Here is a 25,941-nt window from a genome sequence, read left to right on the forward strand (position 1 = left end):
GTGTTAGGGAGTCATACAACAACCTGTTGGCTTCTCACCTTCCCCCCTCCGCTGCTTTGTGGGTCCTGAGCTTTGAACTCAGGTCATCAGGCTTGGTGGCAGTACACACTGAGCCCTATGCTAGGTCCTTGGTGCTTTCTTGTGGCACCCATAGCCCTTTCTAGTTATGTAGGGAGTTTCGGGCTAGCCTGGGCTACATGAGACCCTGTCTCAAACAAACAAAATAAGGCCTAGCCGCCACCTCGTCCTGTGTACCAGACCCGTTTCAAATGTTCTTCCATGTGCTTCCCACCCTTGCCTATCATGGCAGTGACAAGTACCACTCCTGGCTCATGCTATGCCAGGGGCGGAAGCCAGGTGCCAACCAAGCTGCAAGTGCTCTCACGCTTTGCCGGTGGTATCCTGTGGCAATCTCTGGGAGGAACAGATGGTGGGACAGGGTGTGAGCCCCTAAACTTGGCTGTGGGGAGGCTTTGCAGGACTAAGGAGCAGCTATGGTCTTGAGGCAGAGTCTGTGTGCTGAGACCACCACCTGATCCCCACGTTGTAGCCAGTGCCGGCACAGGCAGCTGTAAAGGGTGGACCAGGACCTGCTGTGGGGTCAGTTGGGGACATCATGGAGGGCTTTCTAGAGCAGGATGCTGGGATGTCCCCATCGAAGGCGAAGTAAGGTTTCCATCAAGGATCAGGGACCCTGGCAGGGAGTCGGTGGGCCAGGGGGTTCATTGGAATGGATTCAGACCCAGCCTATGGAAGCCAGTAGGGAAGAACCTTGGCACATGGGACAGTCCTCTCTGCCAGCTCAGCCCGGTGGTGCACTTGAAACCTCACCACTAAGGGGTGTGTGTGCATCATTCCCCCAGTTGAGATCCAAATGAGATGTAGCTAACACATCCAACTGATGAGCAAGGTGGTCTGGCCTTTTAGAATAAAATTTAATTTTAGAATAATTAGGTTGAGCATTAGGAGTTTATGATGGACTCAGCACGCAGCATGGCAGGGCTACAGGGGAGGAGACGGGGCGAGCAGGCTGGGGTTGCTGAGATGGTGGAAGCTGTACCCATAGAGCAAGGGCCTGTGCATTTCAGCTAAGCCAGTGCTTCTTGGGGCCTGGACTGCAGCATGCACCCAATGGGGCTCAATTCATGCCGAAAAAGTGCCTGGCTTCAGTGCCCACATTGGCTGCTTAATCCATGATAAACCGATAGGTGGGCCTGTGCTCCTGGAGCAGAAAAGAATGAGCCCCCAGTAGGTGCTCAGTCCATGGTGAGCAGACGTGTGGTCCATGTTCCAGCACAGAGCATACACTCATTTCATGCTGCCCACAGGCCTGGGTGATGCGGCCTAGCTCCTGGTCTCGAGCAGGAGTGAGCACACAGTATGCACTCTGGCTTTGTTGGGCACACGCTGGGTGATGGGGTGTGTGTGTGTGTGTGTGTGTGTGTGTGTGTGTGTGTATGGAATGGTGTGTTTGTGGAATCATGTATGTGTGTGGAATGGTGTGTGTGTGAAATGGTGTGTGTGTATGGAACGGTGTGTGTGTGTGTGTGTGTGTGTGTATGGAATGGTGTGTGTGTAATGGTGTGTGTGTGTGTGTGTGTGTGTGTGTGTGTATGTGTGTGTATGGAATGGTGTCTGTATGTGTAATGGTGTGTGTGTGTGTGTGTGTGTATATGGAATGGTGTGTAATGGTGTGTGTGTGTGTATGGAATGGTGTGTGTGTGTGTATGGAATGGTGTGTGTGTAATGGTGTGTGTGTGTCTGTGTGTGTGTGTGTATGTGTGTGTATGGAACGGTGTGTGTGTAATGGTGTGTGTGTGTGTGTGTGTGTGTGTGTGTATGGAATGGTGTGTAATGGTGTGTGTGTGTGTGTGTGTGTGTGTAATGGTATCTGGCCAAGGACTGACTGTTTCTCCACAGCCCCACAGGCAGCAGCCGCTATGCTTCCTCTGGGGAGCTGAGCCAGGGCAGCTCACAGCTGAGTGAGGACTTCGACCCGGATGAGCACAGCCTACAGGGCTCAGAGCTGGACGACGAGAGGGACCGAGACTCCTATCACTCCTGCCACAGCTCCGTGAGCTACCACAAGGACTCACCTCGCTGGGACCAGGATGATGAGGATCTGGAGGACCTGGAGGACCTGGAAGATGAGGAGCTGCCGGAGGAGGAGGAGCTGGAGGAGGAGGAGCTGGAGGAGGAGGAGGAGCTGGAGGAGGAGGAGGAGCTGGAGGAAGAGGGGGTACCTGATGACCTGGCCAGCTATACCCAGCAGGAGGACACCACTGTGGCTGAGCCCAAAGAGTTCAAGCGGATCAGCTTCCCAATGGCTGCACCTCAAAAGGAAGACAAAGTTTCTGCGGTGTCCACAGAGGCCCCCGACGTGACCAAAGGCATCCCCAAAGCAGCCACACCTGAAGAGAAGGCAGCTGCAGAACATGCACAGGAGGCCGAGCCCCCCAAGTCCGAGGAGAGGTATCCGGAGGAACTGAGTGCACCTGTCAGAGAGCACTGTGGGTCTCTGATAGCAGCATGTTGTGCGGGCAGAGCTGGAGCGGGAGGCTGGGATTCCCACAGAGACGTTCTGAACCTCTGCCTGCCTTCCCCGGCTTAGTTTCAGATCTCGAGAGGATGAGGAGGGCCAGGAAGGGCAGGATGCCATGTCCAGGGCCAAAGCCAACTGGTTGCGAGCCTTCAACAAGGTGCGCATGCAGCTGCAGGAGGTGAGTGACACAGTCCGTCCATACCCACACCTGTCTATGGCCACCATGGAGGCCACGCCCACACGCAGGCCACGCCCACTAAGACCTGTCCATTAGCTTATACACAAGCAAGACCACACTCAACAACCCTCCCCTCCTCAACAATATCGTGCTCATTGTTTTACCTATACCCAGTAAGCCCATGCTCACCACCTGCCCACAGCCGGCAGGCCACACCCATTCACACCCTACCAACCCCCCAAACACACAGCTCTATACCCCCTTGCAACTAGATGTGAGGGTCCCCGCTTCGACTCTCCTGGCCATGTTGAGATGCTCTGGTTCCATATGCCGGCCCCTTGGAAGCTAGACTTTCCGGATCTGTAGTGGTCAGAACTGGAGGCCTGAGACTGGAGGAGCCTCGTAAGGGGTCAGTCTCACAGGTAAAGAGAGGTCCGAGGTCAGTATTAGAACTGGAATTTGGTAGAGAGTCCTCACCACCTGCAGGAAGAGTGACAGAGTAAAGTTGAAGGTGGCAGTGAGTCTTCTGAAGGCTCCTTAGTCCTGCTGTACACAGAGCTGTGTTCATAGCCAGGTGACCATCCAGGCCGGGTAGGAACACCAGGAAGCAGGACACTTGGGTCACCTGATGTCACACCACAGACACTCCAAACCAGATTCCTTATCCATTTAAGAATAGAAATTAAAGGGCTGGAGAGATGGCTCAGCAGTTAAGAGCACTGGCTGCTCTTCCAGAGGAACCAGCTTTGGTTCCCAACACCCATATGGCAGCTCAGAACGGTCTGTAACTCCATTTTCTGTGGGCACCTGGATCACATACATGATGTACAGATACAAATGCAGACAAAACATCCATACACATAAAAATAATCATAATAAAAAGTTTAAGTTAGGGATGCTTAGGGGTGGGGTGGGGAGTACCCTTCCAGAGGCAAAAAGGAGGGGGATGGGTAAAGAACTCCCAGGGTGGGGGGAACGGGAAGGGGAGCGACATTTGGAATGTAAATAAATGAAACAAAACAATTAGAGATGTTTAGCTGGATGTGATGACACAGCACTTGAGAGGCTGAGGCAGGAGGATTGCAGGTCCAGGCCAGCAGACATTATGTAGCAAGACCTGGTCAGAGAAAGAGAGAGAGAGAGGGAGAGAGAGAGAGAATTATGCTAAGTGTTCAGGATTAACAGAAAGTGTTTGATTGTTGCAGCCTGTTTTACAGGAGAGGGTCCAGAAAGCCCAGGGGTACCCAGGGAGATGTAGGACCTGGCTTTCCTGATTCCTCACCCACATGGGAGACAGAAGAAGAAGAAGAACAGCTTTCCTCGGGAATAGGGGGGTGACCAGTGTGTCTGTCTTCTGTCTGTCCTGCAGGCCCGAGGAGAAGGAGATATGTCCAATTCTCTGTGGTTCAAAGGCGGGTGAGCAGAACATCTGGCTAAGGGGGATGTTTTAAACCCAGAGATCACGGTTGGTTCACACCTGTGGCTCAGACGAGGGCTGGCGTGTTAGGAGGATTCCGTATTGACAGGAGAAAATAGTTTGTTGTTATTTATTTATTTATTACTTATTTTGAGATGGGCTTTTCTGTGTAGATCAGGCTGGCCTCGAACTCACAGAGACCCACATGCCTTTGCCTCTAAAGTTGTGATTAAAGGCATGGGCCACCATCTCCTGGCTCGGGTTTTTTTTGTTTGTTTGTTTGTTTGTTTTTTGTTTTGTTTTTTACTTACCCATATGAATTCCGTTTGGAATTCCAAATAAAGGCCACATTCCTAGGCTTGGGGCCAGTGCTTGAGTTTGTCTTTGCCTGACAGTTGAACTCAGCCCATGGGGAGGTCAGGGGTCCTGTCTGCACCTCTAACGATGGGTGTGAGGCTGGGGCACAGTCTGGTCCCTCAGTCCCCATGTGTCTTGCAGCCCGGGTGGTGGCCTTATCATCATTGACAGCATGCCAGACATCAGGAAGCGGAAGCCCATTCCCCTCGTGAGCGACCTGGTGAGCAGCTCCATGCTCCCACTCTGAGAGGGAGAGCTAGGAGCAGTGTGCAACCTGCACAGCTGCCCAGGGCAGCCCTGAGGCTGGGGACTGGCTGGGCAGTGCTTGAGACTAATGTATCCCGATTTCCACCCTCGTGCATCCGGGACCTCAGGCTATGGTGAGTGACAGAGACGGAGGTGTCTCCTCAGACACGCTTGTTGGGGGTCCATGGGTGGGGAGAACAGGTGTTCTTGTGCTCGGAGCTACCTTGATTCACCATGATCCAGCTGAGAGTTTTGTTCAGTAGGTGTCTCCCCAGTCCCACCTTAGGGGTGTGGGAAGTTCACCTCCCAGGATTCCTTCTGACCCAGCCTCCCAGTCCCCAGCAGGCACTGCGAGCTCCCTTGTGTGGTCTGCACTCACTGGAGTTCCTCTCACCACAGTCATTGGTCCAGTCACGGAAGGCGGGCATCACCTCGGCCTTGGCATCCAGCACGTTGAATAATGAAGAGCTGGTGAGTGGGAGGCTCTAGAAGCCGCCCCGCGGCGATATAGGAGCGGGATGGGAGCTGGGGTGCCTGGGACGTTCTGGTCCCACACGGCCCTTATTCCTCCGCAGAAAAATCACGTTTACAAGAAGACCTTGCAAGCCTTAATCTACCCCATCTCCTGCACCACGCCGCACAACTTCGAGGTGTGGACGGCCACCACTCCCACCTACTGCTACGAGTGCGAGGGGCTGCTGTGGGGCATCGCGCGGCAGGGCATGCGCTGCACCGAGTGCGGCGTTAAGTGCCACGAGAAGTGCCAAGACCTGCTCAACGCGGACTGCCTGCAGCGTGAGGGGCGGGGCCAGGCAGCGAGGGGCGGGGCTGAGATGGGCGGGCGGGGCCAGAGTTAGCCAAACTGCCTGCAGCAGGAGGTGCAGGTAGGGACACCAGACAGGAGGGGAAGGACCAGGCTGAGGTGGGCCGAGCCAGGAGGTCTGAGCTGCCTGGTCAGCTTGGCTGAATGAGCTGAGGGGGAGTGGGTAGACTGTTGGTAAATTGAGAGCGTGGCAAAGTCCTCTATCGCTGGCTGCGCAGGGTTCTGCTGGCAGTGGAATAGGGATGCTACAGATATGAGCCAGAAGCAAGGCAACGGGCGTGGTTATGTGGGCAGAACTTAGTTTAGAGATGGGGCTCCTCAGGGTTTCTGCAAAGCGGTTCTCAACATGTGGGGCGCGAGCACTTTGGGGATCACACATCAGATATTCTGCGTATTTACATTATGTTTTATAACAGTAGCAAAATTACAGTTATGAGGTAGTAACCAAATAATTGATTGGGGGGGGGGTCATCACAGCATGAGGAACGGTAGCACTGGGAATGTTGAAGATTTTATGAGCTGGGGCAGGCGATGGGGGCTGCAGGGAGTAGAGAGGAGCTGTGGAGGTAGAGGCAGCAGGTGCTGGTCTGCGCAGGGGCTTTCGGGTGAGATGGGCAGCTGCCCTACTACTCTGCCTTAGAGAAAGGAGGTCCTAAGGAGGGGAGGGGACTGAGGGACAGCTGATGATCTAACCGGGCGGGGCTTGGAGAGGAAGGATGCCCACCAGCAGGAAGGCAGAAATTTGTTCCTAAGTGGACATGTGTGAACATGCTCAGACCGGGTAATGGGTCCCTGACAAGGAGGAAGGGACGGGCATCATGCAGGGTGTGTCCTAAAGGGTGTGGCTTGAGGAGCGCATCTCAGTGGGATGTGCCCTCAGTTGGCACTAGGATTATAGGTAGGTGGGAGCTCTGTGTAGGCATGACTCACCGTCATACCTGACGGGGGCAGGACTCAGTGGACAGAAAATTCAGTGTATGACTGATAGGGAAATGCCTAGGGTGGGGCCTAGAGGTGGGCGGAGACTCGGGGCGGTAGAGTCTTAAGAGACTGAGCTCTGGGAAGGAAGGAGATTCCAGATGAGGAGCACTTCATAGGCGTGGCCAATCCAGAGCAGCCTCACAGGTCGTGGCTTAGCCAGGAGGAGGGCGCTTTGGTGACCTGCCTGGGTTGGAGGGTTGGAGGCTAGAAGCTGGACACCAAGGCCAGGTACATATGCAACGGCAGGGGCGGCTGAGAAGAGTTCCAAACATGGCGCTGAAGACCGCACGCAGAACATCATCATGGTGCTGAAGGACCGCATGAAGATACGCGAGCGCAACAAGCCTGAGATCTTCGAGCTTATCCAGGAGATCTTCGCGGTCACTAAGAGCGCGCACACACAACAGATGAAGGCTGTCAAGCAGAGTGTGTTGGATGGCACATCCAAGTGGTCTGCCAAAATTAGCATCACGGGTGCGCGTGCTCAGACAGCCCCTGGGAGAGAACTGAGGGAGGGCTGCAGCTTGAGGTGGACCTCAGGGAAGCTCCTTCTAACATGCATGTGAGAGTGGTCCTACCTACGGTGCATAAGTGATGGGTGAGTGGGTTGATGGATGACGGATGGGTAGCCGGACTTGGATGTGAGTAGGGATGTCTGGGAGGATGGATGATAGTAGATAGCTGGGAGGAAGAGTGGTGAGTGGGTGAATGAGTAGGGTTCCAGGGACACGGCTAGTGTATTGATGGATGGGTGGGTGGACAACGGGAGAGAGGGGTGGGTGAGTGGAAGGGTGGGTGGATAAAGGCTTGGGGTGGGTAGATGGCAGGATGGCAGAGTAGGTAGAAAACAGGAGAGAGGGATGGATGGATGGATGGGTGGATAGATGGATGGGTGGGTGGATGGGTGGATGGATGGATGGATGGGTGGATGGATGGATGGGTGGGTGGATGGGTGGGTGGGTGGATGGGTAGATGGATGGATGGATGGAAGGGTGGGTGGATGGATGGGTGGATGGGTGGGTGGATGGATGGATGGATGGGTGGATGGGTGGGTGGATGGATGGATGGATGGATGGGTGGTAGATGGGTGGATGGATGGTTGATGGGTGGGTAGATGGGTGGATGGGTGGGTGGATAAAGGCTTGGGGTGGGTAGATGGCAGGATGGCAGAGTAGGTAGAAAACAGGAGAGAGGGATGGATGGATGGGTGGGTGGGTGGATGGATGGGTGGGTGGGTGGATGGATGGATGGATGGATGGATGGGTGGGTGGATGGATGGATGGATGGGTGGGTGGATGGATGGATGGGTGGATGGATGGATGGGTGGATGGATGGATGGGTGGATGGATGGATGAGTGGATGGATGGATGGATGGATGGATGGGTGGGTGGGTGGATGGATGGATGGGTGGATGGGTGGATGGATGGATGGGTGGATGGATGGATGGGTGGATGGGTGGATGGATGGATGGGTGGGTGGGTGGATGGATGGATGGGTGGATGGATGGATGGGTGGGTGGGTGGATGGATGGATGGGTGGATGGGTGGGTGGGTGGATGGATGGATGGATGGGTGGATGGATGGGTGGGTGGGTGGGTGGATGGATGGATGGGTGGATGGATGGGTGGATGGATGGATGGGTGGATGGATGGATGGATGGGTGAATGGGTGGGTGGATGGATGGATGGATGGATGGATGGGTGGTAGATGGGTGGATGGATGGTTGATGGGTGGGTAGATGGGTGGATGAGTGGGTGGATAGATGAATGGGTAGGTGGGTGAGTGGGTGGATGGGTAGATGGATGGGTGGGTGGATGGATGGATGGATGGATGGGTGGGTGGATGGATGGATGGATGGATGGGTGGGTGGGTGGGTGGGTGGATGAAAGGATGGGTGGGTGGGTGGGTGGATGGACAGAAGGTTGGGTAGCTACAGGATTTAATGTGTGGATGGGTGGATTGAGACAGATGGGTAGATGGATATATGGGAAGGGTAGATGCATTATCTTGGGATCCCTGTGGCAACTCTCTTGCAAGACTAGCTGGCTGTCACCATGGCTGGCCCATGTCACAGGTCTCCCGGGGCATGTGCTGGTAACTGCTTTTGGCAAGTTCCCCATCTTGAAAGCACATGTATGTGGTGTGTCTTTCAGTGGTCTGTGCCCAGGGCTTGCAGGCCAAGGACAAGACAGGATCCAGTGACCCTTATGTCACCGTCCAGGTTGGGAAGACCAAGAAAAGGACAAAAACCATCTACGGGAATCTCAACCCAGTGTGGGAAGAGAATTTCCACTTGTGAGTAACTGGCTGGGTTCCCAGTTCCAAAGTAGCCTTGCTTCTGGGTTAGTTTCCAAGGCCTCTGAGACAGGACAGCTGTCTGATGCCTGCCATTCAGTCTGTCTCCTTACACAGTGAATGTCACAACTCCTCTGACCGGATCAAGGTGCGTGTCTGGGATGAAGATGACGACATCAAATCCCGTGTGAAGCAAAGGTTCAAAAGGGAGTCTGATGACTTCCTAGGGCAGACGATCATCGAAGTGCGGACTCTTAGCGGGGAGATGGACGTGTGGTATAATCTGGGTGAGTGAGGGCGAGACTCAGGGAGAATGAGGGCGGGGCTCAGGGAGAGTGAGGGCGGGGCTCAGGGTGTGTGGGGGCGGGGCTCAAAGTGTGTGGGGGCGGGCTCAGGGAGAAAGCGATGACCTAGGATGTATAGCACAAGAGAGAAGGCTGCAGAGCTTCTATGTATTAAAGCAGACCTGCTGCCCTGAGATTCCCTCATGTCCTCCCTCATAACCCGCAGACAAAAGAACAGACAAGTCTGCTGTGTCGGGGGCCATTCGGCTCCACATCAGTGTGGAGATCAAAGGGGAGGAGAAGGTGGCACCCTACCATGTCCAGTACACCTGTCTGCATGAGGTGAGCCTAAGAGGGCCAAGAAGCATGCAGCTGGTTCCTTCATCACCACTCCCCTCCTCCGTCACACACTGTGTGCGGTTCTTTACACGGTCCCCTCCACCTGAGAAACCACTACTCCTGCATCCAGGGACCCTTCTCGGGGACTCCAGGCCGGTTCTCATGGCTGCACCCCAGTGCTGAACTCCCCAGTTCCTGCCTGGCCTTCTGTAGAGAAATCTGCCCCTAAGTGGAGCTTCTCAAATGAGTGTGAGGATGTATGGCTTACTAGCCAGAGGAACGAAAGTAATCAGCGGAGTTAGGGAGCGATGGGGCGTGGCTGAGGGAGAGGGTAAATGACAGACAGCACACAGAATGTTGAATGGTCTTGGGTGACTTTGTGGGTATTTGGATACTTGGAAAAGTGGATGATGGATGGGGAGACAGACTGGTAGGTGGACAGATGGACAAATGGAAATACAGGAAATGAATAAGATTCGAGGGGGACTCGGATAGTGCGTGGATGACTCGTGGCTGTTGGTGTACACGTGGAACCTGGGTGCCGTGGAGGGTGGTGGGCAAGGACCTAGAGGGTTGGCTGAGGTCAGCGTCTTCTCCATTCCCAATGCCCTGTCTCCCTGGTACAGAACCTGTTCCACTTTGTGACGGACGTGCAGAACAACGGCGTGGTGAAGATTCCCGATGCCAAGGGTGACGACGCCTGGAAGGTTTACTATGATGAGACGGCCCAGGAAATCGTGGATGAGTTTGCCATGCGCTATGGTGTTGAATCCATCTACCAAGCCATGACGTGAGGGCATAGCGGATGGGCGGGTGCCTGGGGAGACACTGGCAGATCCGGAGAATGGTGTGTGTGTGTGTGTGTGTGTGTGTGTGTGCTGAACTCCCAGGAGATTATCAGGATGCCACTATTGGAAGGTGGGGGCCAGAGAACCAGGGAGAGGTAGAGAAAAGCAGCAGCAGGGAGAGCTAGAGATTGGGTGGGGGGTTGGGGAGAGGGAGGGGCACACACTGGTACATCAGCACTCAGGCTGAGGCCAAAGGATCTGGAGCTCTGGGCCATCCTTGGCCACATACTGGATTTGAAACCATTTTGGGCTACATGAGTTCCTGTCTCAAAAAATGAAATTAAAGTCACGGAAGAAAGGACACAGGCATTACATAGACACTCAGGACTGAGCCAGAGGGAAGGAGCACAGGGAGAGGGGCCGACTCCCAGGTGGTGTCTTGGAGGTCTGGGGACCCCACAGTCTTGGTTCCCAGACCCACAGTGCCTTCTGCTTCCGCCTGCCAGCCACTTTGCCTGCCTCTCCTCCAAGTACATGTGCCCTGGGGTACCTGCTGTCATGAGCACCCTGCTTGCCAACATCAACGCCTACTACGCGCATACCACCGCCTCCACCAACGTGTCTGCCTCCGACCGCTTCGCTGCCTCCAATTTCGGGGTCAGTTTCAGAGGCCGGGGCTGGACAGACGTCCTTGGCCCATAGTAGCACCTCGTGTGCCTGTGCCCCAGTGTCTCCCTGTCTCAGAGCCTCAGTTTGCTCATCTGTAGAATGGCCTCAGACATTATGAGTGGGTCGAATGGCCAGGGGTTGGTGGTCCACGCCTTTAGTCCCAGCACTCAGTAGGCAAAGGCAGGTGGATCTTTGAGTTCGAGGCTAGCATGGTTTACAGTTCTGGGATACCTACCCAGGGCTACACAGAGAAACTCTGTCTCAAAAATCCAACTCCCCTACCCCCAAAAAGAATGGGCAGAACAGGTGAAGCTCAGAGAGATGGATAAATGAGGTCCTGGGTTTCATCCACAACCACACATAAAACAGGCATGGTGACACACACCTGTCACCTCAGCTCCCAGGAGGCTGAGGCAGGATGCTCTCCAGGTTCTGGCCAGCCTGGGCTACAGAGACATTGTGTCAAAAAGCTAGAAAGAAATGGGGTGTGGTTGGGTGATGAAGCTTAGTGGTTAGGGAGTACTCAGCCTACACTCAGTGACATCACCAGACCCCCAGGCCCGCCTTCACCCTCCCAATCTTCCACTTAGAAAGAGCGCTTTGTGAAACTTCTGGACCAGCTACACAACTCCCTGCGGATCGACCTGTCCATGTACCGGGTGAGAGGCTGGTGGGCCTGTGTCTGCTGCCCCTTGTTTCCCTGTGGGGGACAGTCACCCAGAGAGAGGGCCCGGGGACCCAGCGCAGCCACACACACCCCTGCATTCTCATGTGGACATGCCCCAGCGTGCAGTCTGCGTGATGCTCCGCGCCGCACTGGCCCGTCTCTCATCAACACTTGCTGCCAACAGAACAACTTCCCAGCCAGCAGCCCTGAGCGGCTGCAGGACCTCAAGTCCACGGTGGACCTGCTCACCAGCATCACCTTCTTCCGGATGAAGGTGGGTGTCCTCACAGCCACGTGAAGAGGCCTAGCATGGCCGCCGCTACAGTTCACCCTTGAACACATAGCGGGGGCTGACAACCCAGCGCAGTGGGAAATGGGGCTTACCACCAAACCTGACTCCATGAGTTCGATCCCCTGGACCCACATGGTAGAAGGGGAGAGAACCGCCCCCCACGGGTTGTCCTCTGGCCTCCTGTGTACATGCATCATATCCTCACATGCACACCACACAACAGGCACACATGCACGCTAACAATATGTAAGGTTAAAAACAAGAATGTCACCACCCATGTCACCACCCTTGGGAAGCAGAGGCAGGGCCTCTCTGGGAGTCTGAGGCCACGCCTGGTCTATACAACAAGACAAACCAATAGCAAACAACAGGAACGTTGTGGGGAAACCCGTCGGTGAGTCTATTCGTAGCAGCTCCAGCCTCCTTTCCCGGCCTCTCTGCTTTCAGGTTCAGGAACTGCAGAGCCCACCGCGTGCCAGCCAGGTGGTGAAGGACTGTGTGAAGGCCTGCCTCAACTCCACCTACGAGTACATCTTCAACAACTGTCATGAGCTCTATGGCCGGGAGTACCAGACGGACCCAGTGAGTGGGATGTCACCTTCATGGGCACCCTGAGGCGTGCCGTGCTCAGACCTTGGTGTTGTCTTCTGGAATTCAGGAGTTAGGTGCAATGATCTGAATAAGAATAAACATCGTTTGGTGCTGTCCAGGGGAGGACTCAGCAACAAGCACCCAGCACTGAACACACAGCACCGAGCACCCAGAAGTGAACACACAGCACTGAGCACCCAGCACTGAACACACAGCACTGAGCACCCAGCACTGAACACACAGCACTGAGCACCCAGCACTGAACACACAGCACTGAGCACCCAGCACTGAACACACAGCACTGAGCACCCAGCACTGAACACACAGCACCGAGCACTCAGCACTGAGCACACAGCAGGCAGTTAAGAATGTGCTTGTTGAGTTTGGCTTAAAACTTAAAAACTAGTGGAAAATTTCTGTTTGCAAAAGGTTCAATGATTCTGGGCTGTTACAGTTCAGCTCAGTAGTTAAGAGTACTTATTGCTTCTCCAGAGGACTAGAGTTCGATTCCCAGCACCCACATGGTGGCCTACAGCCACCTATAACTGCAGTGCCTCTGGCCTCCTTGGGCACCCACATGTATACAGTGTACATACAGACACATAGACATACGTATAAAGTCAAATAAATCTTTAAAAAGAAAACAATTTGAAAGCTGGCGAGAGGTAAGGCAGCAGGCTAGGGCCTGTCACCAAACCTGGTTACCTGTGGTGTAGGGAGACAGCCCGTCCCTATGTCAGCCCAGCCCTCAGGACACTGAGACACCAGGATGGACCATTCCAGGCCAGTCTGGGCTACATCTTAAGTCTCTGCCTCAGAAAGCGAAGCTATGGCTTGGATTGAGTTTCTTTTGGCTTTTCTTCTTCGATTTGTTTGACATGAGAGTCTCATCATGAAGCCCATTTGGGGCAGTGACTGTGGTGCAGAAGTGTGACCACGGCACCTCTGCTACTCCAGCAGCTGGGAACTGTCCTTTTCTCTCGTGGCAGGCCAAGAAGGGGGAGGTTCCCCCGGAGGAGCAAGGCCCGAGCATCAAGAACCTGGATTTCTGGTCCAAGCTGATCACCCTCATTGTGTCTATCATAGAGGAGGATAAGAATTCCTACACACCCTGCCTCAATCAGTGAGCTTGGCTGGGGCCTGCGAGGGGCTGTGAAAGCGTGTGCTGAGGCCTCAGTCTCAGAGTGTGTGTGTGTGTGTGTGTGTGTGTGTGCGCGCGCGCGTGCGTGCATGGGAGTGTTAACTTTGAACATTTTCTAATTAGCATTTATTTTACTTTACTTTGAAATATTTATTATTTAAGTGTTTGGGTGTTGTGCCTGTTTGAGTGTGACCCATGTTTGTACCTGGTACCTGGTGAGGTCCTAAAATGACGTTAGATCCCCTGGATCTTTGGCTGCGGATAGTTTCAGCTGTCATGTGCGTGATGGGAATGAAACCTGGGTCCTGTGTGTACGTGTGTCTCAGAGTTAGCTCTGGAGGTCTGTAGACAGTCGTCCACACTACCACAGGGGCAGATGGGGGGTGGGGGTGGGAAAAGCATAGGCTGAGATGTGGGAAGCCAGAGCTGGTCGCGTGTGTTGGTGTCCCTGGGACTGTGATAAGGCCGGGACCGTAGGGTTCTCAAGACTCATGGACATCCAGGCTGGGAGCTGAGGAAAAGCAGAGAACTTTGGGGACCCAAAGACTGGGGACAGTGTCTAGCCCAGGGCTGGGGGCAGGGGAGCTCCAGCTTGTCTCAGCAGAGATGATTGTCTTTAGCTCGGTGGAGGTTGTGGTTGGGAGCACGGAGACCTTCTACTACGGGAGATTAGGCTGCAGCTCTGTAGGTGAAGGCCTTCCTCATGAGTCCCCACAGCAGAGACAGCCTAGGCTTCTAAACAGCTTCTTATCATGGTGGAAAATGAACTTGTAAAACCATGCCCCACTTCTCAGGGTGGGCCTGAGATTAAATACCTTTCACAGGGAAGAGAGTCTGGTAAAGGAAGCTTATTGGCTAAGCCCTCCAGGCCTCTAGGTACCTCATTAGCGTGGAGAGCTCAGCTTTGAGCCTACTTGACCCCAGGTTGTGTTTCTTTCACTGAGAAGCATGGCAGTGTTCCAAGTCAGGAGTCTGGCGGGTGCTGGGGAGTCACCCAAGCCTCAGGGTGTGCCCACTGAGTCTCTGGGTCTCAACCTGCTCTACCTTAAGAAACTTCCTGCGTGGTTTTACTTCCCACAGAGGACAGCTTGGGGGAGTTGGTTCTCTTTGTCTACCGTGTGGATTCTAGAGTTTGCCTTCAGGTAACACTGGTCTTACCTACCGAGCCATCCCACTGACCTAGAGATACACTTGTATGTAATTTAATGTATTTGTGCCTAGCTCGGGCTCCACACCTGCAGTCCCAGCAACTCATCGGGTTCACAGGAGAACCACTTGGGCCTAAGAGTCAGAGAGTGACCTTGGCAACTCGGAGAATCCCTGTTTAAGAAACAATAACAAATCATACACAGTTTTATACAAACGCAGCAGTGTGCACTGTTGTGCACTGTGTGACTGTGAGGGAACATTATAGACTGGCCTATGTGAAATATTTATCAAGTAGCTAAAGGAGCCATTGGGTTGGTTTCTTTCAAAGTAAGCCATAGAGTGGGGGTGGGGAGCATAAATTCTATTGTCACATGGTTACTTAGGTGTAAAACTAGCCTGGTACATATACAGACAAATCAAAGTGAAGGTGGGTTTGTGTATAGGTTGTGTGTGTGTGTTTGTGTGTGTGTAGGTGTATGTGTGTGTGTGTGTAGGTGTGTGTGTAGGTGTGTGTATATAGGTGTGTGTGTGTAGGTGTGTATAGGTGTGTGTGTGTAGGTGTGTGTGTATAGGTGTGTGTGTGTGTGTGTGTGTAGGTGTGTGTGTGTATAGGGGTGTGTGTGTGTGTGTCTGTGTGTGTGTGTGTGTGTGTGTGTGTGTGTAGGTGCAGAAAGGTCCAGATGCCCCCATTCTGTCCTAGCACCAGGTTTCCATCTGTTGCCCAGGTTTCCCCAGGAGCTAAATGTGGGGAAGATCAGTGCTGAGGTGATGTGGAGTCTGTTTGCCCAGGACATGAAGTACGCCATGGAGGGTGAGTCTCTGAGCCCAGGTGGGGAGCGGCAGTGTGGGGGCAGTGGAGACCCCAGTCCTGGCTGAGCCGCTGTCGTCCTGGCAGAACATGACAAACACCGGCTGTGTAAGAGCGCGGATTACATGAACCTGCACTTCAAGGTCAAGTGGCTGTACAATGAGTACGTAGCCGAGCTGCCCACCTTCAAGGACCGAGTGCCCGAGTACCCCGCGTAAGTTCCCGAGTCCCACCCGGCCTAGGCCAGAATGTCACAAAGACCGAAGAGGATTCTAGGGCCTATGGATGTCAGATCCCAAACCAGAGATGCTCAGGGCAGTGAGCCCCGCATCCCATCAGTACTGGGGAAACAGCTGCGTCACACGGTTCAGAGCGCCAGGGCAGGAAGCCACCATGTTGAAATATTTTCAGCCCGTGAAGGCTGAAAGCTCCTTCCTCCTCCTCCTCTTCCATTCTCCTCCTTCCTCTTCTTGCCTCCTCCCCTTTATCCTTCTCCCTCTTCAGAATCATCTTCATGTACCTAGTGAGTTTGAGGGTAGTCTTAAATACACCCCCGTCGTTTTAAAATAACTGTATTAAAGAAACTCTAACCAACGGAAGTGACAAATCCATTGAGGGATGGAAGCTGGAGACAGAGCCCAGGTCACCACGTTGAAGAGCCGGGAAGCAGGCCCAGCAGACAGTGGGCGAGGCAGAGCCCACGGGGTACCCCAGCTCATCTGTCCTCTACAGGTGGTTTGAGCCCTTCGTCATCCAGTGGTTGGATGAGAATGAGGAGGTGTCCCGGGACTTCCTGCACGGTGCATTGGAGCGGGACAAGAAGGATGGGGTGAGGAGGCTGTGAGGGTGCCGGGACCGCTGGTGTCCACTGTCCTGTCCTCCACACGTTCAGCAATCGTGGATTGTAAGGTCATCACCCAGGCCAAGGCCTCCGGCCTCCTGTGGCCTGGGCCTGTGAGTAGTGATGTCACGGTCTAGCCCGGCGCTGTCTTCTCCCTGCAGTTCCAGCAGACGTCGGAGCACGCTCTGTTCTCTTGCTCCGTGGTGGACGTCTTCTCCCAGCTCAACCAGAGCTTTGAGATCATTAAGAAGCTGGAGTGTCCTGACCCCCAGATTGTGGGCCACTACATGCGGCGCTTTGCCAAGGTGAGACCTGGGAGGGGCTGAGGCATGGGGCCGCTGGATGGCGGTGAGGTGAGCCACCCCACTGAAGGAGAGGTCAGGCTGACGATGAGCTGCACATGGAGGCGCTGGGGTCGATGGGAAAGTCCAGGGATAGGAAGGAGGCAGTCTAGCAGGGAAGCAATGAGCCGGTGTCCAAGGCCCTGGTGTCATCCCAAGCACCTCAAAAAAAAAAAAAAAAAAAAGCCAAAAGAGCATAATGAGGCTTCCCTGACAAGTCCAGGGGGACTGAGGAGGGTTAGTGATGGGGCTCAGTGAGTGGGTGCATGTGCTTGCCACCAAGCCTGAAGTCCTGAGTTCAATCCCCGGGATTCACAGAATGGAAGGAGAAACCTGAGTCCTACAACTCTGCTGTTTGTCCTACACAGGCACACACAAGATTCACACACAAGACTCACACACAGGCACACATGCTCCCTCCCACCAGCCCCACCCAACACACAAATTAATTAAATTTTTAAAATCTCTGTTGAAGGACTTGCCTGGTATGTGCGAGGGCCAGGGGCTCATCCCCAGCACCATACAAATGAAAGCTAAATAAAACAAAGCCAAAGTAGACAAATGTAGGAAACAAAGGCAATTATCAACTCCAAGGAATAAAAAAGTTGGGTAGGTCACACAGGCAGTGTCGGGGTTCACACAGGCAGTGTCGGGGTTCACACAGGCAGTGTCGGGGTTCACACAGGCAGTGTCGGGGTTCACACAGGCAGTGTCGGGGTTCACACAGGCAGTGTCGGGCTCACACAGGCACAGTGTCGGGGTTCGCACAGGCAGTGTCGGGGTTCACACAGGCAGTGTTGGGGCTCACACAGGCACAGTGTTGGGGTTCACACAGGCACAGTGTTGGGGTTCACACAGGCACAGTGTTGGGGCTCACACAGGCACAGTGTTGGGGTTCACACAGGCATAGTGTTGGGGTTCACATAGGCAGTGTTGGGGTTCACACAGGCACAATGTTGGGGCTCACACAGGTACAGTGTTGGGATTCACACAGGCACAGTGTTGGGGCTCACACAGGCAGTGTCGGGGTTCACACAGGCACAGTGTCGGGGATCACACAGGCAGTGTCGGGGTTCACACAGGCACAGTGTTGGGGATCACACAGGCAGTGTCGGGGTTCACACAGGCAGTGTTGGGGTTCACACAGGCACAGTGTTGGGGTTCACACAGGCAGTGTTGGGGTTCACACAGGCAGTGTTGGGGCTCACACAGGCACAGTGTTGGGGTTCACACAGGCACAGTGTTGGGGTTCACACAGGCACAGTGTCGGGGATCACACAGGCAGTGTCGGGACTCACACAGGCATAGTGTTGGGGTTCACACAGGCAGTGTTGGGGCTCACACAGGCACAGTGTCAGGGTTTACACAGGCAGTGTCGGGGTTCACACAGGCAGTGTTGGGGTTCACACAGGCACAGTGTCGGGGATCACACAGGCACAGTGTCAGGGTTCACACAGGCAGTGTTGGGGTTCACACAGACACAGTGTCGGGGCTCACACAGGCAGTGTCAGGGCTCACACAGGCAGTGTTGGGGTTCACACAGGCAGTGTTGGGGTTCACACAGGCACAGTGTCGGGGCTCACACAGGCAGTGTCGGGGCTCACACAGGCAGTGTTGGGGTTCACACAGACACAGTGTTGGGGTTCACACAGGCACAGTTTTGGGGTTCACACAGGCAGTGTCGGGACTCACACAGACACAGTGTTGGGGTTCACACAGGCAGTGTTGGGGTTCACACAGGCAGTGTTGGGACTCACACAGGCAGTGTTGGGGCTCACACAGGCAGTGTTGGGGCTCACACAGGCAGTGTTGGGCTCACACAGGCAGTGTTGGGGTTCACACAGGCACAGCTGGCTCTGGGTGATTTTCACTGGGCAGCCATTCAGCTGGGATTAAACACTGGCATCTGGTTTCCATGTGGGATCAGGTCATGCTGGTGACCAGGGGCTTAATACCATGGTTGGTTCCTTCGAAGCAGAGGAGGGCACATAGGGCATGATGGGGCTTACATTTAATCCTTGCTCTTTGAGACCAGGCTAGCCTCAGCCACAAAGCAAGACCTAATCTGAAATTAAAAAGAAAATAAAAAGCTAAGTAGATAAAGCAATTCTTTCATGGGGCAGAGGTCTTCTCTGCGTCTAGTGGTCGTCTGGGATGGACAATCATCCTGATGTCCACCCCACACAATGCAGCACAGAGTCACCATGGTGGTGGTGGCCAGGGTCCCTGAGGCTGCAGCCCTCTCACCCTCTCTCTGTCCTCAGACCATTAGCAATGTCCTTCTCCAGTACGCGGACATCGTCTCCAAGGACTTCGCCTCCTACTGCTCCAAGGAGAAGGAGAAAGTGGTGATCTGGGGGCACCCGCCCTGTCCCATCCCAGCCCCATCCCTCCTGGCCCCACCCAGCTTCCCTCAGGGTCCAGGGTTCCAGGCTCTGACATGAGGCTTGAGACAAGGGAGGGACATGGATCTGCAATCACGTGGATCCTGTGTGATTGTGTGCATTGTGTTGATCTGCCTGTCTGTCTGCCAGTCTGTCTGTCTGTCTGTCTGTCTGTGTCTGGTTGTGTGTGGTTTGGTGGTGGTGGTGGTTACTTGCTGTTTTGGGTTTCTGAAACAAGCTCTCAAAACGAAGCCCAGACTGGCTTTGAGCTTCCCGTGTAGCCCAGGTCAGCTTCAGTCTTGCTATGTAGGCCACGGTGGCCTTTAACCCACTGCGTACCACAGCCTTGAACTTGCTATGCATTGCAGGTTCAATGCCGGTTAGCTACATGGCCCACGTAGCTCCAAACTGGCTATGTAGCTCAGGCCGGCCTCGAATCCCTCATCTCCTGTCTCCACCTTCTGAGTGCTGGGGCAGCTGCATACCTCTGGGCCCAGCCTTCGAACTGTTGCTATAGCTGTGTGGAGGCCCAGGCCGTGAGTGTGTCAGTGTCTGTGTAACTGAGCCTGTGAGTCTGGGGAGTCCTGAATGCACATGAGTTAGGGACATGCTGATCCGGGTGTTACGCGCCACTTCCAGAGCATAGCTTCAGCAGAGGCAGGAGGATTATGCTCCTCTTTGGCCTTTCTACTGCAGGGGGATATTTCTGCAGGCCTGCCCCATCTGGTCCAAGGGATCCTCTCCCCATCTAATGCATGTCTAGGGCTCCCATCCCCCTAGAGACCCCCATTTCCCAATCCCCAAGATGTGCTGGGAAGTCGCCAGCCTGACTTTTGCTCTTCCCAGCCCTGCATCCTCATGAACAATACGCAGCAGCTACGGGTGCAGCTGGAGAAGATGTTTGAGGCGATGGGCGGGAAGGAGGTAGGCTCCAGGATGACTTTCGGAGGGGCTTGCCCCATCACCCCATTCTGAGATGATCGACAGCAGGCTTGGGTGTGAATTGCAGTCCTACCAAGGAGGCTTGGCCGCCTGTGCCTCGGTTGCCTTCCCCAGCCCCTTAGGTACTATCCCAGGGGCATGAGAGGCAAGGATGTTAACTACCTTGTCACCCTCAGCTGGACGCCGAGGCCAGTGGCACCCTGAAGGAGCTGCAGGTGAAACTCAACACCGTGCTGGATGAACTCAGCCACGTGTTTGCCACCAGGTTGGGGGCATCTCCGGGACAGGGACATGTGAGCAGGGCAGACCCCTAGCCTTGGGCTTCTGAGGTTTAGCTCATGCCAGGGTGGAGTTAAGACTCAGACACAGCTCTCCCACAGCATGGCCATAGGGACACCCATGAGTCGCTTAACCAATTCTGGCCTCGGTGGACCGGAAGAGAAGTCACATAGGGTGTCTCAGGCGAGAATGTTCACCATCTGGGCTCTGTTGGTGGCATCGCCTCCTAGTGCTGGGGACCCTGGCCATAGATCCTTGTTGGGTGGCCTCATTTTTGGGACACAGAGCCTGGGTTGAGTGACTTTCTGCTGTGCCCACAGCTTCCAGCCACACATCGAGGAGTGTGTCAGACAGATGGGTGACATTCTGAGCCAGGTGAAGGGCACAGGCAACGTGCCCGCCAGCGCCTGCAGCAGTGTGGCCCAGGACGCAGACAACGTGCTGCAGCCCATCATGGATCTTCTGGACAGCAAGTGAGGGTGGAGAGAAAAGGGCAGTGTGGAGATGGAGGGGTGAGGGGGGAAGGCCAGGCACCTGGGCGCCTCATGCCGTTTCTTCGGATGAAAGGAGGCATCAGAGACCAATGGCATGTGCACGATGCAGGCTGGGTCACAAAATACTCACAAAGGTGGATGGAGGGCAGACGTTTAAAATATGATAGACAGGTCCTTGGAAAGTGGGTGGATGGATGGATGGATGGATGGATGGATGGATGGATGGATGGGTGGATGGATGGGTGGGTGGGTGGATGGATGGATGGATGGATGGGTGGATGGATGGATGGATGGATGGGTGGGTGGGTGGATGGATGGATGGGTAGATGGATGGATGGATGGATGGATGGGTGGATGGATGGATGGATGGATGATGGGTGGATGGATGGATGGATGGATGGATGGGTGGGTGGGTGGGTGGATGGATGGATGGATGGATGGATGGATGGATGGATGCATGGGTGGGTGGGTGGATGGATAAGTTGATGGGTAGATAGATGGTTGATGGGTGGATGGGTGGATGGATGAATGGATGGATGGATGGATGGGTGGGTGGGTGGATGGATGGATGGATGGATGATGGATGGATGGATGGATGGATGGATGCATGGGTGGGTGGGTGGATGGATAAGTTGATGGGTAGATAGATGGTTGATGGGTGGATGGGTGGATGGATGGATGGTTGATGGGTGGATGGATGGATGGATGGATGGTTGATGGGTGGATGGGTGGATGAGTGGGTGGATAGATGAATGGGTAGGTGGATGAGTGGGTGGATGGATGGATGGGCGGATGTATGGATGGATGGATGGGTGGATAGGTGGTTGATGGGTGGATGAGTGGTTGATGGGTGGATAGGTGGTTGATGGATGGGTGGGTGGATGGTTGATGGGTGGATGGGTGGTTGATGGGTGGATGGGTGGTTGATGGGTGGATGAGTGGTTGATGGGTGGATGGGTGGATGGATGGATGGATGGATGGTTGATGGGTAGATGGGTGGTTGATGGGTGGATGGGTAGTTGATGGGTGGATGGATTGGTGGTAGATGGGTAGATGGATGAATGGATAGATGGGTGGGTAGTGGGTAGATAGATGGTTCATTGATAACTGGGTGGCTTGGGGGATAATGGTGGTGAATTTAGGGTATGCTTGGTAGGTGTGGGGTCAGCTGGGAAGCCCATGCCGTCAAATTGTCCTTCTTCTCTTAAGTCATTAGGGATTGTCTTGTTCACCCTTGTCCTTGGCCGTGACCTCAGCCCCCCTGTGTGTGTCATGGTCTCCAGGCCCCCAATTTCCCCTGACTGCACAGTGTTTGTTCCTATTTGAATACCCTGCCGTGTCTGCCCTGAGCACTCTGTACTTCACCGTGTGGCCCAGGTTTCCTCCCCAGAGCCCCGCTGTCGGCCTTCCCTGCCCACCCTGTCGGGCCAAGCCTATGCATGGAGGGTGGTGGCGCCTCTCTCTGACCTCAGCCTCACCCTCAGCCTCACCCTGTTTGCCAAAATCTGTGAGAAGACGGTTCTGAAGCGGGTGCTGAAGGAGCTCTGGAAGCTGGTGATGAACACCATGGAGAAGACCATCGTCCTGCCGCCACTCACAGACCAAACGGTGAGGCTCTTGTCCCAGGACACGTGGCCACCTCTGTGAGGGGAAGCCCAGGGGATGTCAGGACAATGACACGGGTTGAGGGAGGCCACTCGGGTGTATCCAAGGGTGAACAGTGGCACACTGGAAAGCCAGAGCAGGCACTGGAGCCTAGTGTCTGCTAACATCAGTGAGGAGCTCGGGGACCTCTGTGTGCACAGCCAGTGGTGCCTGCACACGAGACGTGACACCCGCTGCGGGCCCAGGGCTGGCAGCGGGACGCCCTGGGATGGACTCACCTAGAGGAGGGTGGAGAGGCCAGGGCTGGGGCGGGACATCATCACCTCAGTGTCTGCCCAGGGCCACTCACAGTGACTTATTCCCCTCTCCCCACCCTGCCCCCATTCCGGCTGGCAGATGATTGTAAGTAGAGACCCGTTTGTCCGTCTGTCTGTCCATCGTCGTCTTTCGTTCGCTGTGTGTCTGGACTGGGGCCGCCCCCACCTTCCCAGTGCCCCCTCCTCCCCTCATCTTGACTTTGTATCTGTGTGCTGGTGGGTGGAGCATCAAGAGGGTGGGGCTTGGAGGCCACGCCCATCCCAGACTCAAAAGCGGGGCCCACATTCACACAGTCAGTCTACTTCTTCCTGTCCAATCCTGTTCCTGCCCTTGGGGTGGAAACCCACCCAGTCTCAAGGGTAGGAAGACAGGGGTGGGGTCCTCCCTCTCATGTGATTCTCCTTACTGCAAATGCACACACTGACACACCTTGAAGGCCCAGCTGGGAGACACTGTCTTTCCGTCGACAGTCTGGGTGTCACAACTTTGCCCAGTTGGGAGAATCTCCTCGACTCCCAACCTTGGCTTCTGGGAATGGGAAGGAATTGGGATTTCATACCAGGGCTCTCCAAGCTGCCAGAGTGAAAGAGAACAATCATGGCATCCAAAGGCTCGTCCAGGGACCTGCAGGCCCCTCAGCAAAACCATACCCACCAACAACTCTCTGTGGGTCAGGCGAGACCACCGTGACTTTTTAATTTGTCCCAAACTCATGTTCCCAGAGGGGCACAGCGTGTGTCTCTGGCCATCTGGTGGCACCATGTCCAGTGCCCAGGCTGTTGTAGGCAAATGTAAAGGAACACAAGACACTGACAGCTGTTCACGGCACAGCTCACCTTTATTCAACAGTTTAGAGATGGCACAGAGTGGGATGCTTCTGCTAATCTGAGATCCAATGGGTTTCTTTGTACACCAAATGTAAATGGCTTATATTTTGACAGTGGCGTTTTACCTTGGTCTCTTGCTGGCTCTCTTTTTTTTCTTCTTTTCCTACTCTTTCTCCCCCATCCCCTTCCTTCACTTTTCTTCTCCCTTCTCTCCATTCTCTTCCTGGATTTCTCCACAACCACCTGTTATATCTCTCTCTTCCCTCTTTCCCATCCTCCCTCTTCCTTGTCCTCTAGCTTCCTCCCTGCCTTCCTTTTCACTCCTCCCCTCCCCTCCTCCCTTTTTTCCTCTCTCTTGAACACCACCTTCTCTTCTCCTTCCTCCTTCTCCTCTCTCTCTTATGAGTGAGGCTCCATATCCCCCAACCCTTAGCCAGTGTAGCCCCCTGTCCCCACAGGGAGACTGATTCTCCTGGGTCCTGACCTCCATATGACATTGTCTCTGCAGGGCACCCTCTTGAGAAAACATGGCAAGGGCCTAGAAAAGGTAATGAGGACCTCGGCTTGCCGGGGTCCTGGGTGTCCGGGCGCGAGTGCTCCTGTGGTTCCAACTTGGGTAGGAAGGTCAGCTGAGGCCACAGTGGGAGGCGGCTCCTGATCTGGTCCCTAGGAACTGAAAGTCAGAGCTTTCTCTGGAGAGGGTGGGCAGGGGAGTGTGTGCACAGCCCTTCCCTCCCTCAGCCCCAGACTCAGCTGACATCTGTGGTTTTCTCCAAGAACCACATATTAGATGGTCCGGCACTGAAACATAGATTCTTGTTGCTTTAATGAATGTTTATTGTAAGGAGCGAGGGCTGTGGCCAAAAGTGGGCAGTTGCTTGATTGCTAAATTGATTGCACAGAATGAATGTACCAGGTCTCCCCATGCCCTAAATGGGCCTTGGTCTTATGACTGGAGCATAGGAAGCACAGGGTATTTTCACTCCCCGTCGGCTCTCCTGGGGGACCTGTGCCTCCAGGTGCAGTCAAAGATGTGTGAGTTTGCATGTGCTCATGCAAAGCATGTTGTGTGTTTGGGCCTGAGAGTCTCCTGAATGTGTGAATTGATGATTTTTTTTTATTATTTTAAGTGTCTGAAGACTGTCTGCAGATCTAGAATGTGTGTCTGTATGCATACGTGTGCTTGCCTGTGTGAATGTGTCTGTCTGCCTTAGGTGTGTGTGTCTGTATGTGCAATCATGTGTGTCTGTGCACACATGCATATGTGTGAGTGTATGCATGTGTGTACATGCATGTGCTCACCTGTGTGTGTATGAGTGTCTATGTGTGCAAGTGTGAGTGTGTGTGTTATGTGTGCATGCATGTGTGTGTATATGTGCAAGTGTATGCATGTGTGTATGTGTGTGTGTGTGTGTGTGTCTATAATGAAGGCACTTGGAGCTTGCAGGGCTAATCAGGGCATTTCAGGCCTCCCCAACACTGGATTGGGGCATGTGAGGGGTGCAGAGACCTGGAGCCCTCTCTCTCCTTGCCTTCTCCTGTAGTCGGGGTTGTAGCCTTCTAGGGGTCCCCAATATGTAGGTCAAGGAGTCTACACTCAGAGACAAAGGTAGATGCCTCAGATGGGAGGAGGTATATCCACTTCAGTGACTGGGGGGATCTCACCCTGTGATTCCAGGGGGCAGGGAAGTCCCACTGAGTATCCTCCCAACACCCATCAGAACTCTGACCTCCGCCTGGTTCTCTCCACAGGGCAGGGTGAAACTGCCAAGCCACTCAGACGTAAGCCTGGCCTCTCACTGTCTGTCTGGCTCCCACCCCATCCCTCTTCCTCCCTGCCCCTTCCTCTCTGTGGTCCGTATCGTTGGGGGCGTCCTGTGGCCCTGTCTGTTATTTCTTCTTCCTCTGTCTGTCTGGCTTGCTTGTTGGTGGGCAAGGAAGGGCAGTGGGAGGCATGGAGGGTGCTCAGGAGGCCCCTGCTTTTCGCCGGAGCACAGGTGGGTGCAACAAGGGAAAATGAGGCCCAGACAGGTGGGCTCTGGTAACTCCACACAGCCTCAAGGAGCCCTGTGGTTCATGTGACGCAGCACAAGAGTGCTTGCTGGGCACTCACAGGCCAGGCTGTGGCTTCTGTCCCGATGTGTGTGTGAGCTCCTGGTTTCCAACCCCAACAGGACAGAATAACATACAGACATAGTGACATCCTGAAATCACAATGACAGGTGGTGTCTCCAAACGCCCCCCTCTAAACAGCCCAACCAGGTAGCCCTGGGCCTTCTTAGCTGGTAGAGCCAGCCCTCTTCCCTCCCACAAGTTGCTAATTAGCATGGAGTCAGTGGTGGTT

The 25,941-nt window shown here is 54.5% G+C and overlaps 1 protein-coding gene across 3 annotated transcripts in view; it reads left to right on the forward strand.

Annotated features, from left to right (window-relative positions):
* Positions 1-25,941, forward strand: part of UNC13A (unc-13 homolog A) — a gene marked incomplete at both ends in the record, with an annotated part of 44,607 nt that overhangs the window by 12,666 nt on the left and 6,000 nt on the right. The window contains 27 exons of one of the 3 annotated variants that reach the window (XM_080928830.1): positions 1,921-2,472; positions 2,612-2,720; positions 4,090-4,136; positions 4,636-4,714; positions 5,140-5,211; positions 5,316-5,535; positions 6,791-7,018; positions 8,697-8,838; positions 8,956-9,125; positions 9,349-9,464; positions 10,088-10,251; positions 10,756-10,906; positions 11,509-11,577; positions 11,770-11,859; positions 12,325-12,459; positions 13,458-13,591; positions 15,484-15,569; positions 15,654-15,780; positions 16,299-16,395; positions 16,569-16,712; positions 19,013-19,096; positions 19,979-20,056; positions 20,251-20,339; positions 20,674-20,826; positions 22,332-22,455; positions 24,106-24,144; positions 25,350-25,379. In XM_080928830.1, coding sequence (XP_080784956.1) covers positions 1,921-2,472; positions 2,612-2,720; positions 4,090-4,136; positions 4,636-4,714; positions 5,140-5,211; positions 5,316-5,535; positions 6,791-7,018; positions 8,697-8,838; positions 8,956-9,125; positions 9,349-9,464; positions 10,088-10,251; positions 10,756-10,906; positions 11,509-11,577; positions 11,770-11,859; positions 12,325-12,459; positions 13,458-13,591; positions 15,484-15,569; positions 15,654-15,780; positions 16,299-16,395; positions 16,569-16,712; positions 19,013-19,096; positions 19,979-20,056; positions 20,251-20,339; positions 20,674-20,826; positions 22,332-22,455; positions 24,106-24,144; positions 25,350-25,379 — 3,529 coding nt within the window. The remainder of the gene's footprint in view (positions 1-1,920; positions 2,473-2,611; positions 2,721-4,089; positions 4,137-4,635; positions 4,715-5,139; positions 5,212-5,315; positions 5,536-6,790; positions 7,019-8,696; positions 8,839-8,955; positions 9,126-9,348; positions 9,465-10,087; positions 10,252-10,755; positions 10,907-11,508; positions 11,578-11,769; positions 11,860-12,324; positions 12,460-13,457; positions 13,592-15,483; positions 15,570-15,653; positions 15,781-16,298; positions 16,396-16,568; positions 16,713-19,012; positions 19,097-19,978; positions 20,057-20,250; positions 20,340-20,673; positions 20,827-22,331; positions 22,456-24,105; positions 24,145-25,349; positions 25,380-25,941) is intronic. The other 2 variants (XM_080928831.1, XM_080928832.1) reach the window with 2 other exon arrangements.

Source organism: Micromys minutus (assembly GCF_963924665.1).
Source record: "Micromys minutus genome assembly, chromosome: 14".
NCBI classification, from domain to species: domain Eukaryota; kingdom Metazoa; phylum Chordata; class Mammalia; order Rodentia; family Muridae; genus Micromys; species Micromys minutus.